Below are 14357 nucleotides of genomic sequence, written 5' to 3'. Positions count from 1 at the left end.
CACTCAAGAAACCCTCCAACAGCCATGCCAGCAAGAGAGCCACCTGGTTCACCGACGAGCTCCAGACCTCCAAATGCGCATGCCGGAAACTGGAGAAGAAATGGCTCCACGAACGCACACCGAACATTCACGCAGCCCACAAGGACGCCACCCACAGACACCACCACCTCATCAGATCAGCCAAGAGATCCTCCTTTAAAGACCACCTGGATAACAACGCACACGACAGCAAAGAGCTCTTCAGCATCGTAAAAGAACTCTCCAATCCCAGTGCCAATGCCAGCGACATCCCGCCCTCACAAGAACTGTGCAACTCACTGGCCATCTTCTTCCACCGCAAGATCTCTGACATCCACGACAGCTTCAACACCACGACCGCCCGACTACGCCAGACTCCACCTTCCCTGTGAACACCACCAACTACAACCGCCTGACCTCCTGGTCCAACGTCAACGACAATGAGACACACAAGGTCATGAACTCCATCCACTCAGGATCTCCGTGCCCACACCACGTATTCAACAAAGCAGACGCAGCCATTGAACTCCATCTATGGAAGGTCATCAACATCTCCTTCGAAACAGTGACATTCCCGGAAAGCTGGGAGCACACCGAAATCAATGCCATCCTCAAGAAGCCCAAGGCGGACCCCAAGGACCTTAAGAACTTCAGGCCCATCTCCTTGCTCCCGTTCCCGGCGAAGGGCATCGAGAAAATCTTCAACATGCAATTGGCCCGCCACCTCGAAGACAACAACATCTTGGACTCGTCCCAGTCCGGATTCAGACGAAACCACAGCACCGAGACAGCCCTCATCGCCGCCACAGACGACATCAGGCGCCAACTAGACACCGGCGAAACTTCAGCCCTCATCCTCCTGGACCTGTCAGATGCCTTCGACACGGTCTGCCATCGCACTCTAAACACACGCCTCCAAGAAGCCGGAATCCAAGAGAAGGCCCATGACTGGACCACGTCCTTCCTCTCAGGCAGAACCCAGAGTGTCTGCCTCCCACCCTTCCGATCCGAAGCCACCGACATCATCTGCGGCGTCCCCCAGGGCTCATGCCTCAGCCCGACGCTGTTCAACGTCTACATGGCCCCCCTCGCACAAGTGGCCCGCCATTACAACCTCAACATCATCTCCGATGCCGACGACACCCAGCTCATCCTCTCCCTCACCAAGGACCCACACACCGCCAAAACAAACCTCCATGAGGAAATGAAGGCCGTCGCCGACTCGATGAGGAGCAGCCGTCTGAAACTGAACTCGGACAAGACGGAGGTCCTCATCCTCGGACCCACCCCCCCCCACAGCCTGGGACAACTCCTGGTGGCCGACCCTTCTTAGCCGACCTGTTCAAGATGCTGTTCGACCGGTAAAACCTGACTTTCCCTTGGCCACCATGCCTATTTCTGTATAACAAGACAAAGTACGATACAAACAGCACAACAAGAATAAGCGCGATACACACAGTTATTCCTTAACTTGTGCAAGTTATCCAAATATATTCTTTCAAGACCAAGAGAAATTACTATAACCTGCCATTCCTAAGGAATCTCGATTTGCTGTACTGATTTTTGACTATTACTGATGTTTGAGCCCTGAAGAAGTCTCAGTGTTTGAGACGAAACGCGTCGGCTAAGAAGGGAAATCCACACATGCTCTTGGATTTTTTCCTGTCTTGGATTACCACAATAAAGAATTTGAATAAGAAACTTTGCAACAGTCCGGACCTATTTATTACAAGATCTTGCACTTTTATACATATTGAGGACATTAGAGACTGCTAAAGAATACTTTTCAGATGGGTGCTGATTCCATATTGTCTATTGCATTTTTTGGGCACTGCCCTTGAAGGAACAGACGGGGTTGTGTTCCTTGGATTCACAAGCACCATCGCCATAACTTTCAAGCCACAGGTAGAAACAGGTGCTGTTTTGTTTTGCCTCAACCCTTGCTCTTTGAAATAACCTATGACAACTACAATGCATCCAAAACGCCTCCGCCCGACTGATCGTCACCGTCCCCCACCGCAGCCACATCACCCCCCACCTGAGAGACCTACACTGGCTCCCCATCGACAAGAGGATCACCTTAAAGCTCCTCACCCATGCACACAAAGCACTCCACAACGCCGGACCAGCTTACCTGAACACCAGACTCAGCTTCTACAATCCCACCCGCCAGCTCCGCTCCGCCAGCCTCGCCCTCGCCGCTGTCCCCCGCATCCAATGAACGACCTCCGGCGGCAGATCCTTCCCCAAGACCTGGAACACACTCCCTATTCACCTACGGCAGTCCCAAGACCTACTCGCCTTCAGAAGACTCCTCAAGACCTGGCTCTTCGAGCAGTAGCGGCACCCCCTCCCCTCAGCGCCTTCAGACCCTCACGGGTAAGTAGCACGCTTTACAAGTACTCTGATTGATTGATTGATAGCCCCCGATTTGCCCTCTCACATGGCAGCTGAAAGCCCCTCGGCACTGCCCTCTTTTTTTTGCAATGTGCCTAGCTATGGATTTTGGGCACTATTGCAGCCGGCACATAGGAAAACCTATGAAACATGTACATTTTTGAAAACTAGCTACCCAGGGGAATCCGGGATGGGGTGAATTGTGTGCCTCTCTCTAGGTTCTATCACCCAGAATGCATTGCAAAACTCAAACTTTGTAAAACAAAAAACATTTCTGTGATGGAAAGTTCTAGAATCTGCAGGGAGCCACAATCTTTCACCCATCGAGCATCCCCTAAGTCTCCCGATAAAAATGGTACCTCACGTGTGTTGGTAGGCCAAGTGTCCATGACCGGAAATGGCCCAAAACGCAACATAGACACATCATTATTCCACTGAAACAACCCTCTCTTCTCAATATGTCTAGCTGTAGATGTTGGACCCAAGCTCATCTGGGACTTAGAGAAACCTAGTAAACCTGTACATTTTTGCAAACTAGACACCCAGGGGATTCCAGAATTGGATGACTTCTGTGGCTCTTACCAGGTTCTGTTACCCATAATCCCTTACAGACCTCAAACCTTGTAAAAAGAAATGCATTTTCCTCACATTTCTGTGATACAAAGTTTTAGAATCTGTGGAGAGCCACAAACTTCCACCCACCCAGCATTCCCCTGAGTCTCCCGATAAAAATAACACCTCACTTGTGTAGTTAGGCCTAGTGCTCTTGACAGGAAATGGCCCAAAAAGCTCTGTGGAGACTTCAAAATTATCGATCATAAAACAACCTGGTTTTGCAAGAGGGGCACCTACATTTTTGGTACTGGGATCAGCGGTCGTCTAGGGAAATATACCAAACCCACACATTTCTAAAAACTAGAAGCCCGCAGAAGTCCAGGGAAGAATGACTTGTGTGGATCCCCGAAAGTTTTCCCACCCAAAATTGCCTGCAAACTACAAATTTAGCTGACAACAAATCACATTTATCTCACATTTCTGTTTGGGAAAGTTGTGGGATCACTGGGCTGACACAAACTTCCTACCACTTAGTGTTCCACCAGGTTTCCTGATAAAAATGCTACCACATTTGTGTGGGTGGGCCAAGTACCCATGACAGGGAAGGGTCCAAAGCATATTGTGGAGACATCAGAATTATCTATCACAAAACTACCAGGTTTTGGAAGGGGGGCCCTGCATTGTTGGTGCCGGGCTAGGCGGCCATCTAGGGAAACCTATCAAACCCCGAAATATCTAAAAACTAGACACCAATGGGAGTTCAAAGAGGTGTGGTTTGCGTGGATCCCTTCTTTCGCAGAATCCTGTGTATTCCTCAAATGTAGCTAAAAAATCACACTTTCCTCACAGTTATGTCTGGGTTTCACCGTGCCAGCACACATTTCCCCCCACTCACTGTTCCCCTTGGTCTCCCAAGTAAAATGTAACCTCACTTGTGTGGGTGGGCCAAGGGCCTGCGACTGGGAAGCGGTAAAAACATTATGATTGATGGGATAGCTCTAAGCGCTATATATTTTTTTAAATACATTTTTTTAGGATATTCTACATTTAACACCCACACAAGTAAGGTATCATGCTTATCAGGAGATCAAGAGGAACGCTTTGTGGTAGGAAATTTGTGCCAGCACGGTGATCCCACATAGAAATGTAAGGAAAATATGATATTTTTTTTAGCTAAATTTGATGTTTTCATGGGTTTCTGGGTAGGAAAACTTTGGGGGAATCCATGCAAGCCACACATCTCTGGACTTCCCTGGGTGTCTTGTTTTAAGAAATGTATGAGTTTGGTTGGTTTACCTAGATGGCCACTGAGCCGGGGACCAAAACCCATGTGTCCCCTTTAAAAAAACCAGGTTGTTTTGTGATAGATAATTTCAATGTCTCCACAAAATGTTTTGGGCCCTTGCCTGTTGTGGGTACTTGGCCGACCCACACAAGTGAGGTACCATTTTTATCAGGAGATCTGGGGAATCGCTGGATGGTAGGAAATTTGTGTCAGCCAGGTGATTTCACAACTTTCCCACACATAAATATGAAAAAAAATGTGATTTTTTTTTAGCTAAATTTGAGGTTTGCAGGTGATTCTGAATAGTAAATCTTTGGGGGATCCATGCAAGCCATGCCTTCCTGGACTCCCCAAAATATATAGTTTTCAGAAATGTCTCGAATTGTTAGATTTCCCTAGATGGCTGTAGGGCTCAAAAACACAGGTAACTCCCTCGCAAAACACATCTACAATATAACTTAACAAAAAATGGCATCACAGTTTGCATAATTATGACTTATATAATGAATGTTCAAACATTATTTCTCAATCAACTTCCCAACCTGTGCCCCTAATACCCCAACAGCCCACACCTTTAATATATGTAAAAAAAGTCATAATGTTATGTTATGTTATGCAAAAATCATTTTTACCGCGCACGGTCACCAGACGGTTTCATGGTGCTCATAGACAATAGCAGAGGGGCCAAGCAGCAGGATTACTCATAAGCTAACTGAAAGAGATGAGTTTTGAGTAGTTTGCGAAAACAGGTATAGTTAGGGCAGATAGAAATTGGAAGGGAATTCCACAATGCAGGGGCGAGGAAAGAGAAACACGAGCCTCCATGCTTTTTACGTTTATACATGGGGACAGTTAGGAGGTTGTGAGCAGTGGACCGGAGATTTCTTGAGGGAATGTGATGCTTAATGCTTAGGGAAGTGAAAGCTGGGGCAAGAGCAAGGAGTGCCTTAAAAACGGTACAACCCAATTTAAAAATGCATCGAGAGGCCACTGGGAGCCAGTGCAATCTCCTCAACAGGGGCGAGACATGTTGGTGTTTAGGCTGTTGAAAGACCAGTCTGGCCGCCTGATTTTGTGCCAGCTGAAGCCGATGGAGATGGTAAGCAGGAATCCCGACATAGAGGGAGTTAGCATAGTCAATCCGGGAGGTGACAAGGGCCATGATGACAAGTATGAGAGCCTCAGTAGTAAGAAACCTACAGATTTTGCAGATTCTGCGTAGGTGGAAAAAGCAGGAAGAAGTAACAGCATTAATTTGAGGCCTCATAGATAAATCACTGGATATAAGTACACCAAGATCTTCACCGAATTGACAGGACAGGGCGGGGGCCGAGGGAAGGGGGCCAAAAACTAGAGCTCCCAGGGTTAGCTGACCCTCTTGTCAATACTAACTCCGTCTTGTTGGGATTGAGCTTCAGCTGGCTAAAATGCATCCACTCAGAGATGGCAAGCATGGTGGATTGGAAATTGACACAGGAAGAGGGAGAGGAATCAATAGGAAAGATCCGCTGTAAATCATCCGCATAATTGAAAATAGTGACCGGAGTGTGACGGAGAGAAACTATAAGGGGTTGCATGTAAAGATTAAACAAAAGGGGCGAAAGGGCAGAGCCTTGAGGGACACCACAGGAAAGTGAGGAATAAGGGGCTGAAAAAGTGGACAAATGAACTGACTGAGAGCTCTGGTGCAGGAAAGACCTGATCCAAGTTAGAGCCATGCCCCGGATGCCCGCATTTTTGACACGGTCGATCAAGATAGCATGATCGACCGTGTCAAAAGCAGCCGACAGATCTAAAAGAACAAGTGCCTGGGCCAAGTTCTTATCGGCGCCTTGCCTCAGCACATCCATTACAGCCACGATGACAGCTTCAGTGGAGTTAAACGGTCTAAAACTGGCTTGCTGGTCGTCTAAAAAAGAAGACCCCTCAATAATATTAATACTTATACAATAATAATTACAGAATCTATGTAATTAACTGATAATTAATTATTTATATTAATTAACTAATGATTACTTATATATTTTAATTAACTTCTCACCCTTTACTACTACAAACACAACAACATAACCCGTAAATTAACTTACACAACTTACATAATTAGTTATCAATGAAATAAGCATTATTTGTTAACATTTATTATTAATTAATTATAATGAATTTATTTCCTGCCCTGAACCCTTACAAACCCCAAAACCTGCACCTAAAATAAAACATACATAATAAATGAAATACACATGTTGCCTAGTTCATTAGCAATTAAATAATGAATTTTTGAAAATAACTATTAATTCATTAAAATTCATTTACTACCCACTCTGTACCCCTAAAAACCCCACAACCCTCACCTAAAACATAACTTTAAAAATACATTTTTTACACAGTTTGCCTAATAAATTAGTAGTTAAATAATTAATAATAATTACAAATTGATAAATAGTAAATTATAATAATTTACTTCCCTCCCTGTTCCCCTACAAACCCCACAATCCACTACAACACTAAACAATAAACAATTTAATTAAAAAAAAAAACAATTTACAAACTATATTAAAAACATTAACAATATTTATACAAACAATTCATAACATATCCATTTAAAGCTTACTGAAACCCATATAAATAGTTTAAAAACTATATTATTAACTATTTTTATCAATGATATAACAACATAGACATTTTTACCATCGATATTAACATGGATATTTTTATAAATGATATTGATAATATAGATATTATTTAACATTGATATTAATTTCCTTAGAAAATCGATATTCTTGTCAACAATATTCCTGCATCACAATATTATTTTCACAACAATGTCTATATCTATTATTGCACGTTGTTGTAAGTACTATTTCTTTCTTTTTCTCTCTCCCTATGATTTAACAATATTTCTGATTGCTGTTCATGTTAAATAAATTATTAAATCATGACAGTTTGTGGTATAAATAATTGAGGTTCCCAGTGATGTGCTGTGTTTTGTGGCACCATATCCCCCTAAAATGAAAACATATTTTTCATGCGCTTGTTTGCTCACACAAACAGACCTGATTCACAGAGATGGACCTAGAGGCCTTCTGTGCTCTGTGAAAGGTGCTAACTGAGATACACACAAACACAGCCTTTATCCACCAATGCAAGCAGGAGAGGGTGATGGGATGAGAAGTGCAGAGAGAAGCCGGGGTGATGGAGGGGAGGCAGCTACCAGCAGGTGTGCAGCTGTCTCAATGGGAAAATACAACTTGGGGTGAATGCAGCTCAGGGATGGCTATCTTGGGCTGTTCATACGTATTCCATAGTGACACTCCTCAAACACAGAGGTAATGCAGCATTCCAGTCTTTACATAATACAAGGCCTTGCTGGAGAGAGGGTCAGTAGGCCCCCCAAAAAATAACAAGCATTGAAAATGCAATAGGTCTCGCATTTGTTTGAGTTAGAGCTATTGTCATTCTAAATGGCAATGTGTTTTACGTACCTGTTATAGAATGTACATATGTGATGTGTAGTGGAATTATGTATATTGGATTGGATTAGTAAATTGTGTAATTGTGTGACGTGGATTAGATTTGTGTAGAGAAATTATGCGGAATGGTGTGCTGTGGAATGATATGGATAGTTATATGTGGTATTGAGTGTTGTGTAAGTATGTGTGGGATTGTGTGCTAAGCATGGGCGAATTTTGCAAATCTGGCGTTCGCGAATTTGCGTATTTGCGAACTCGCAATCCGCAAAATCCACGAACTCTCGCGAATTTGCAGATTTTTTTGTTTTTCTAGTGTTCGCAAGGGTTTCTGCCAGTTCGCGAGGATTTTGTACCAGTTCGCAATTGCGAACTTACTTGTCGGCACGCAACGGTCGCGACTATGTTGTTTCTACGTCTGGTTCATCATCACAGGTTCACAGCACCCTCTGTTTCAACACTGACACCCTCTGTTTCACCCATGCCGCCCTCTGGTACATCAATGCCACCCTCTGGTTCATCATCATCACTGTAGATTATGGGGGGAAAAAGCAAGCACACCTGCCCTGCTTCAACTGACATGAATTAATTTGGGGTTGATTTATTAATGTGTCACTGTTTTAAAATTCCAGTCTGGCACCTGCTTCCTTATCTGTAATTTGCTTTCTGTTGCAGTGCAATTTTTTTTTCCAGGACCTTTGTGGCCTACTTGTAGCTATTCTATGATCCGGCTGTGAGGGTCAGAGCAGGGTCATACAATTGTTGCAACTAGTAACTGAACTCTGGAGGGTCCCCAGTCAGGAAGCACTACAGGGAATGGTTACTAATGATGAATTTGAACTTTTGCACCTGCTGAGTGCTTTCAGTTTAGCAAAACTCGTTTTTCTGCAGAACAGCAAATGTAATGCCCCAAACAAACTTGCTTGTGAAAGTTGATTTCTAATCCAAAAGTGATCCAAAGAAAGTTAAAAGGCCTCAAATCCAAACAAAGGGCAGGCAAATGTCAACCTGAGGAGTTATTCTGATAAAAATCATCATTTTCAGAAGGTCTATGCTGCTTGCTAGTGGATTTCTTGTGCAGAATTGCAAATTTTGTAATTTCGCGAGTGCGAGATTGTTGCTGCCCGCCGCACCTACATGTTCGCAATTGCGAACTTACGCCGCACGCCGCAAAATTGTATCACCAAGAAAAAAAAATCCACTGCGTGCGAATTTGCGGATTTTCTGTAAATTCACGAGCGTTCGCGGATCACAAATTTACCGAAAATCCGCGAGCGGAACGGATTTTCTGCCCATGCTTATTGTGTGCTATTGAGTGTAATTAAGTGGAATGGTATCTTGTGTTGTGGAGTTGTGTGTAGTGGAGTTTACTTATGTTGTGTGCTGTTAAATGTGTTCCTTGATGTGGAATTGTGTGGAGTGGATTAGATGTATGCGGTGTGTAATTGTGTTGTTGAGTTATATTAAGTGGTTTGGTGTTGAATTATGTGGTGTGGATTGCAAATGTGTGGAGTTGAATTGTGTGGTGTGGAATTGTGTGGATAGATTTATCTGTTTGGAGATGATAGAGAAGAAATAGGTAGGAGATGAGCTTTAGTTATGTGTGTTAAAAATCTATTAAAAAGAGACTTAGAGCTACTGCCGTTGTAAATGACAATGTTTATTACCTATATGTTATGGATTGTGGATGTATGTGTTATGTAGTGGAATTATGTGCGTTGGTTTGGAATGTAGTTGTGGCATTGTGTAGCAAAGAATTGTGTGGTTTAGAATGTATTACATGGATATTAATTATGTCTTTTAGAATTTATTTGAATTGTGTGGAGTGGAATTGTGTGTAATGGAGTGTAATTATGATGAATAGCATGTTTTGCTGTGGACTGCTATGAAGTGGAGTTTAGTTACATGATGTGCTGTTTTATGGTATGATGTTTAATTATGTGTTGTAAATTCGATATCTGTGGAGTGTGGTGGAATTGTGCTGTGGGTGGATTTTTTTAAATTAAATATGTGGTGTGGAATGGATTTGTGTGGAGTTGAATAGTGTGGCATGGAATAGTTTGTTATAGAGTGAAATTATTATGAGTAGAATTATGTGGCATGGTGTGGAGTGTGTTTATGTGGATTGTTATGTGTAATAGAGTGTATATATGTGGGGTGTATTTATGTGTTAATGAGAAGTTTGTAATTAGGTGTAGTTGCATTATGTGGTGGTAAGTGGTATTATGTGAATTGTAGTTAAGTTAAGTGTAGTAAAGCAGAGTGGATTGGAGTAAAGCCGAGTAGAGTGGTGTAAAGTGTTTTGGAGGAGAGTAAAGCTAAGTGGTGTGGAGGAAAGTATAGTGGTGTGGAGAAATAGATGAAGGAAGTGAGGGCATAGAACAGATGTTAATAATTAAGTGCTTTGGTGTGCACTGGACGACTCTGACTCAAAGTAAGTAAACGGTTAAATGCTCAAATACATGTATTAGGGAGAGATTAGAAGTGGAGGAGAGAAGGAGAAAAGGGTAAGAACAGAAAAGTGTGATGGGGTAAGAGAAGAAGAGAAAGGGAGCCAGTGAGATAGGTAAAACAATGTACTGGAAAAAAGGATCAGAATAGGAGAGGCAAAGGCCATTGTGGAGAGGATGAGGTGTAAGGACGAAATGTGCCAAATTTAGATTTGGGGAAGAAAATGCAGTTTCGTCCTGGCCTAATATTATGTGTTTTTCGGCAAATATGTTTTTCCTTGTGTGTACGTAACAATATTATTGGGTAAGTGGTGCTATTTAACCAAGGAAACCAAATTGGTCACAATTTATGATCCTTGCCCTGGGCCTTGGTGTACCTCATGAGTGGAAAGCCAAAATGATGTAACAGCATATTTATTATGCACCACAATGAGAAGCAATAGAGTAGAATACAAATAATCACACAGATGAAGAAAAGTATGAGATACAGTTAATTTCACTGTAACATTTGTTGTAGGGAGAGGATTGTATGAGAGAGGGAGGTGCAACACAGATGAGAAGGGAAGAGGAGGAGAAATGGGTGAAGGAGAAAACATGTTGTTAAATTGGTAAGAGGCTGAAGAAATAGGTGCAGGAAGTGAGGGAGAGTGGGGAGAGATTAGGAGAGAAGTGGTGGAGAGAAGGAGTGAAACGTAAGAAAAGAAAAGTATGAGATACATTTAATTTTATTGTAACATGTGTCATACCTAGGGAGAAGAGTGTATGAGAGAAGGATGGGTAAAACAGACAGTGGGAGAAGGGCCAAAAGTGTGAAGAGAGTAGGTAAGAGGGAGAAAAAATAGATGGAGTGAGAGAGAGTGGGGAGAGACTAGGAAAGGAGTGGAAGAGTATGGAACAAAATGGGAAAAAAGGCCTGGCTGAAATTGAGCAGTAGTTTAAATGACAAAAATGTGTAAATATGTAAGTGCGTGCACATTTAAACCCAGTATGCATATGTTACACAGCATGCCCAAAGAGCAGGTGTTAATTAATAAGTTTCATTGTGCGCACTAGAAGACACCAGTTGAAATAAAGCAATAGCTTAAAGGTTAAAGGGGCACTTGCATCAAGCATTTTTGCCTGTTACTGAATCGTTTGTGATTTGCTATTAGGAAGGGGCGTGTTCATGGCGTCCCTTCCTAATACCGAATTGCTTCGGTATGTAGGAATGTTTTGTGACCAAAACACGGTTGCAAAACATCCACATTTTACCGCCTACTTTAAGTAGGTGGTAACCCCTTTGCAAATGGGATGGGGTAACTAAGGACCATCTATACAACATGGGCGCCACCTGGGGCACTTTTACACAGTAGAACATTGTGAAACGGTCATGAACAGCTGATACCTGCCAAGAATGAAATGCATCTCCTGAGGGCTTCACATGTGAGGGCTTCACATATTGTGAAGGCCTCAGTGTGAGGCGTGAGACACAGGAGGTCTCATCCCACAACTGAGGAGGAGCTCTTCGAGGTTACTGATGTGCAGCAGGGAGGGAGTTTCAACAGCCATTTAAGTTCAAGCTCAGTAAATGGTGTGAAGTCCTTCACATTGGTCATTTATCCCACAGCACCAGGGTAGATCCCCCATTAGCTAAATTTTCTGACATTCTTCGTCCTCCAGTGGAGGGAGCACATGGAGGAGAAATGTAAGATAGCTTTGTACTGTCAGTTATGGAAATCTATTTCTTCACCAGTATTTGCACTCACTTGTGAATGTTCCTTCCACAGATGAGAAGTGCGGAAGAAGAGATGAGCTGAGGCTAATCCTTGTTGGGACCGCTGGAGCCGGGAAAAGTGCCACTGGGAACAGCATCCTGAGGGACAAAGTGTTTGAGTCCAGAGCCGCAGCGGTGCCCGTGACCAGACAGTGCCAGAGGAGGGAGGGAGTGTGGGACGGCAGGCCCCTGGTGGTGGTGGACACCCCGAGCTTCCTTTCCCTCACAGTCCCCGGCGAGGAGCTCTCTGCAGAGATAAAGCAGTGTTTACAGACCTCCTCCGGCGCACACCCCATCCTCCTGGTGCTCCAGGCCGGACGGTTCACCGCGGAGGAGCGGGAGTCCGTGCAGAGGATCCAGTGCCTCTTCGGGAAGGAGGCGCTAAAGTTCACAGTGATTGTGTTTACACGGAAAGACGACCTGGAGGGTGAAACTATACAAATGTTTGTGCGTAAATCGGAGCCGAAACTTCAAGAGCTGATCAAGAGCTGCGGGGGGCGGTTCTGTGCCTTCAACAACCGAGCGACCGGAGCAGAGAGGGAGCGGCAGGTGCGAGAGCTCATTAAGATGATAGACAAGATGCTGGAAGGGAATGGGGCAGGTATTAAAGCAGCCTGGTGTAAGGCCAGGCAGCTGCAGAGCGGGATTATACGATTCAAGAATTCTGGGAGAGGAGCTGGAATCAATGGTAAATCTACCACGAGTTATTGAAAGTGATCAAACATTACTTCTGTTAAAGTAATCCCAAGTAACCCACAACCAGAGCCCAGGAATCACTTTAAAGCCACAGGCCCACTTATTAAACCTTATAAACATATCTAACATTAGATAGCTTGTGAAAAAAACATGTTGGGTTAATTAATAAAATCTGTTATAGATCATATATGTCCCTAATGTGGACACTGCTCATTGAAATAATTCATGTTTGTAGTGATTCTTTGCCATGAGCTGTGAGACCAACACTTGGGCCTGATTTCGAGTTTGGCGGACTGGTTACTCTATCACAAACGTGGCAGAGAATCCATCTGCGGTATTAAGAGTTCCTAATATCCTTTTGAAATCATAATAGTGTGGACACTGGGTCCAATGTCAGTGGGCCAGTGGCGTCCGTACAGGTGTCACTACAGCCTAGGCTCCACATGACAGGTTTGGCATGTGTCATCTTCCTAGTCAGCACAGACATCAACACATCTGCCCCTCCCCCATCGTGTTCATCTATATTTTCAAATGATGTTTGCCAACCACCCATCTGCAACCCCCGTGGACCTGGCAGCATCAAGGGTTCCCATGCCAACCGGCTTCATTTATTAATCCGGTCCTGGCCTTTGATATTACTGCTTTCATAAGTTGCATAAATCCTGAGTATCTCAGATCAACATTGCAAGTGCTTCCCACACTCCACGGTGAACCATTATCTCTGTTCTGTAGTGAGCTGTTTAGTGCATCCACATAAGAAATAGAGATGAACTCACTTTCTGCAGTAACTCACTCTACATTCATGTATCACGTCCCACACTATGCAATCTCCCAATGTATTGTCCTGTATGGCACATCAGTTTTTTGTTTGCATGTATTCTTGCTCTATTATATGGTCTTAATGCTCCACTTTACTCAAGGACATTTACTTCATAAATGTATATTATAAACCTCCCTGGAACCTTACATTGGATTGAGAAGCGATTTACAAGAAACCACAAATACATTTATGAGTCAAATCAAATATATACATTATTCGGCATCAGAAGACAACACCATAAAAGCACAGCTTAAAAACAATTCATATAAATACATTTTTTTGTTTATTCCATCCGGAATTCCTTAAGCGCTTTGCAACTGCTAAAAAGTTTACAATATAATACAGATTTAAAAACATTTCATGACTGTACAATTCACACATTCCCTCTGGTGTTCCTGAGACGCATTGCCACTCTTAAAAAGTTTACAGTACAGTACAGGGCTAACCTCTCAGAGGAGAGTTTTAAATACAGTAAGGTCGCTTTAGCCTGTCTAAACCCTGCTTTTTTTTAAATTCTTTAAAAAAAATGCTTCCTAGGGTGCGTATAATACAGGCATAGCAGTACAAAATGAAGGGTGTCCTGCGGAGATTGGTGATCACAGCCGCAGGGACCCTTCTGCTCCACTGTTTTAGTAAAACCTGAAGGCACCGCAAGGCTATGATGTAAGGAATCCAACCTAAAGCGCGTCATTAAAAACCTATCCTGGGCACTGTGCATGAGATACAGGTAAGGTTCAATGCCCAGGCAGGATTTGGTCAGGATATATCTTCTCACTGCCGGTTTTTTAATCTCCTGGTCTTCCCTGCTAGAACCCAGTAATTTCCAAATTTCCCCATTGACCATAAGATTATCCTTGGCCAACAGTTTCTGAGGGTGATTAAAAAATTCCTGGCAGCCAAGGCCCTAAAGGTATTCCCT

At 43.4% G+C, this 14357-nt stretch overlaps 1 protein-coding gene across 1 annotated transcript in view; it reads left to right on the top strand.

Moving 5' to 3' along the window:
• Positions 1–12807, top strand: part of LOC147725108 (uncharacterized) — a 166876-nt gene extending 154069 nt beyond the window's left edge. The window contains exon 3 of the mRNA XM_086918172.1: positions 11936–12807. Within this exon, the coding sequence (XP_086774298.1) occupies positions 11936–12633 (698 nt within the window). The 3' untranslated portion in view covers positions 12634–12807. The remainder of the gene's footprint in view (positions 1–11935) is intronic.
• Positions 12808–14357: the final 1550 nt, after the last annotated feature.

Source organism: Lissotriton vulgaris, chromosome 4_1 (genome assembly GCF_964263255.1).
Source record: "Lissotriton vulgaris chromosome 4_1, aLisVul1.2, whole genome shotgun sequence".
Taxonomy (NCBI): domain Eukaryota; kingdom Metazoa; phylum Chordata; class Amphibia; order Caudata; family Salamandridae; genus Lissotriton; species Lissotriton vulgaris.
Note: the sequence above shows the minus strand (reverse complement) of the source record. Positions and strands in the feature narration are given on the sequence as shown.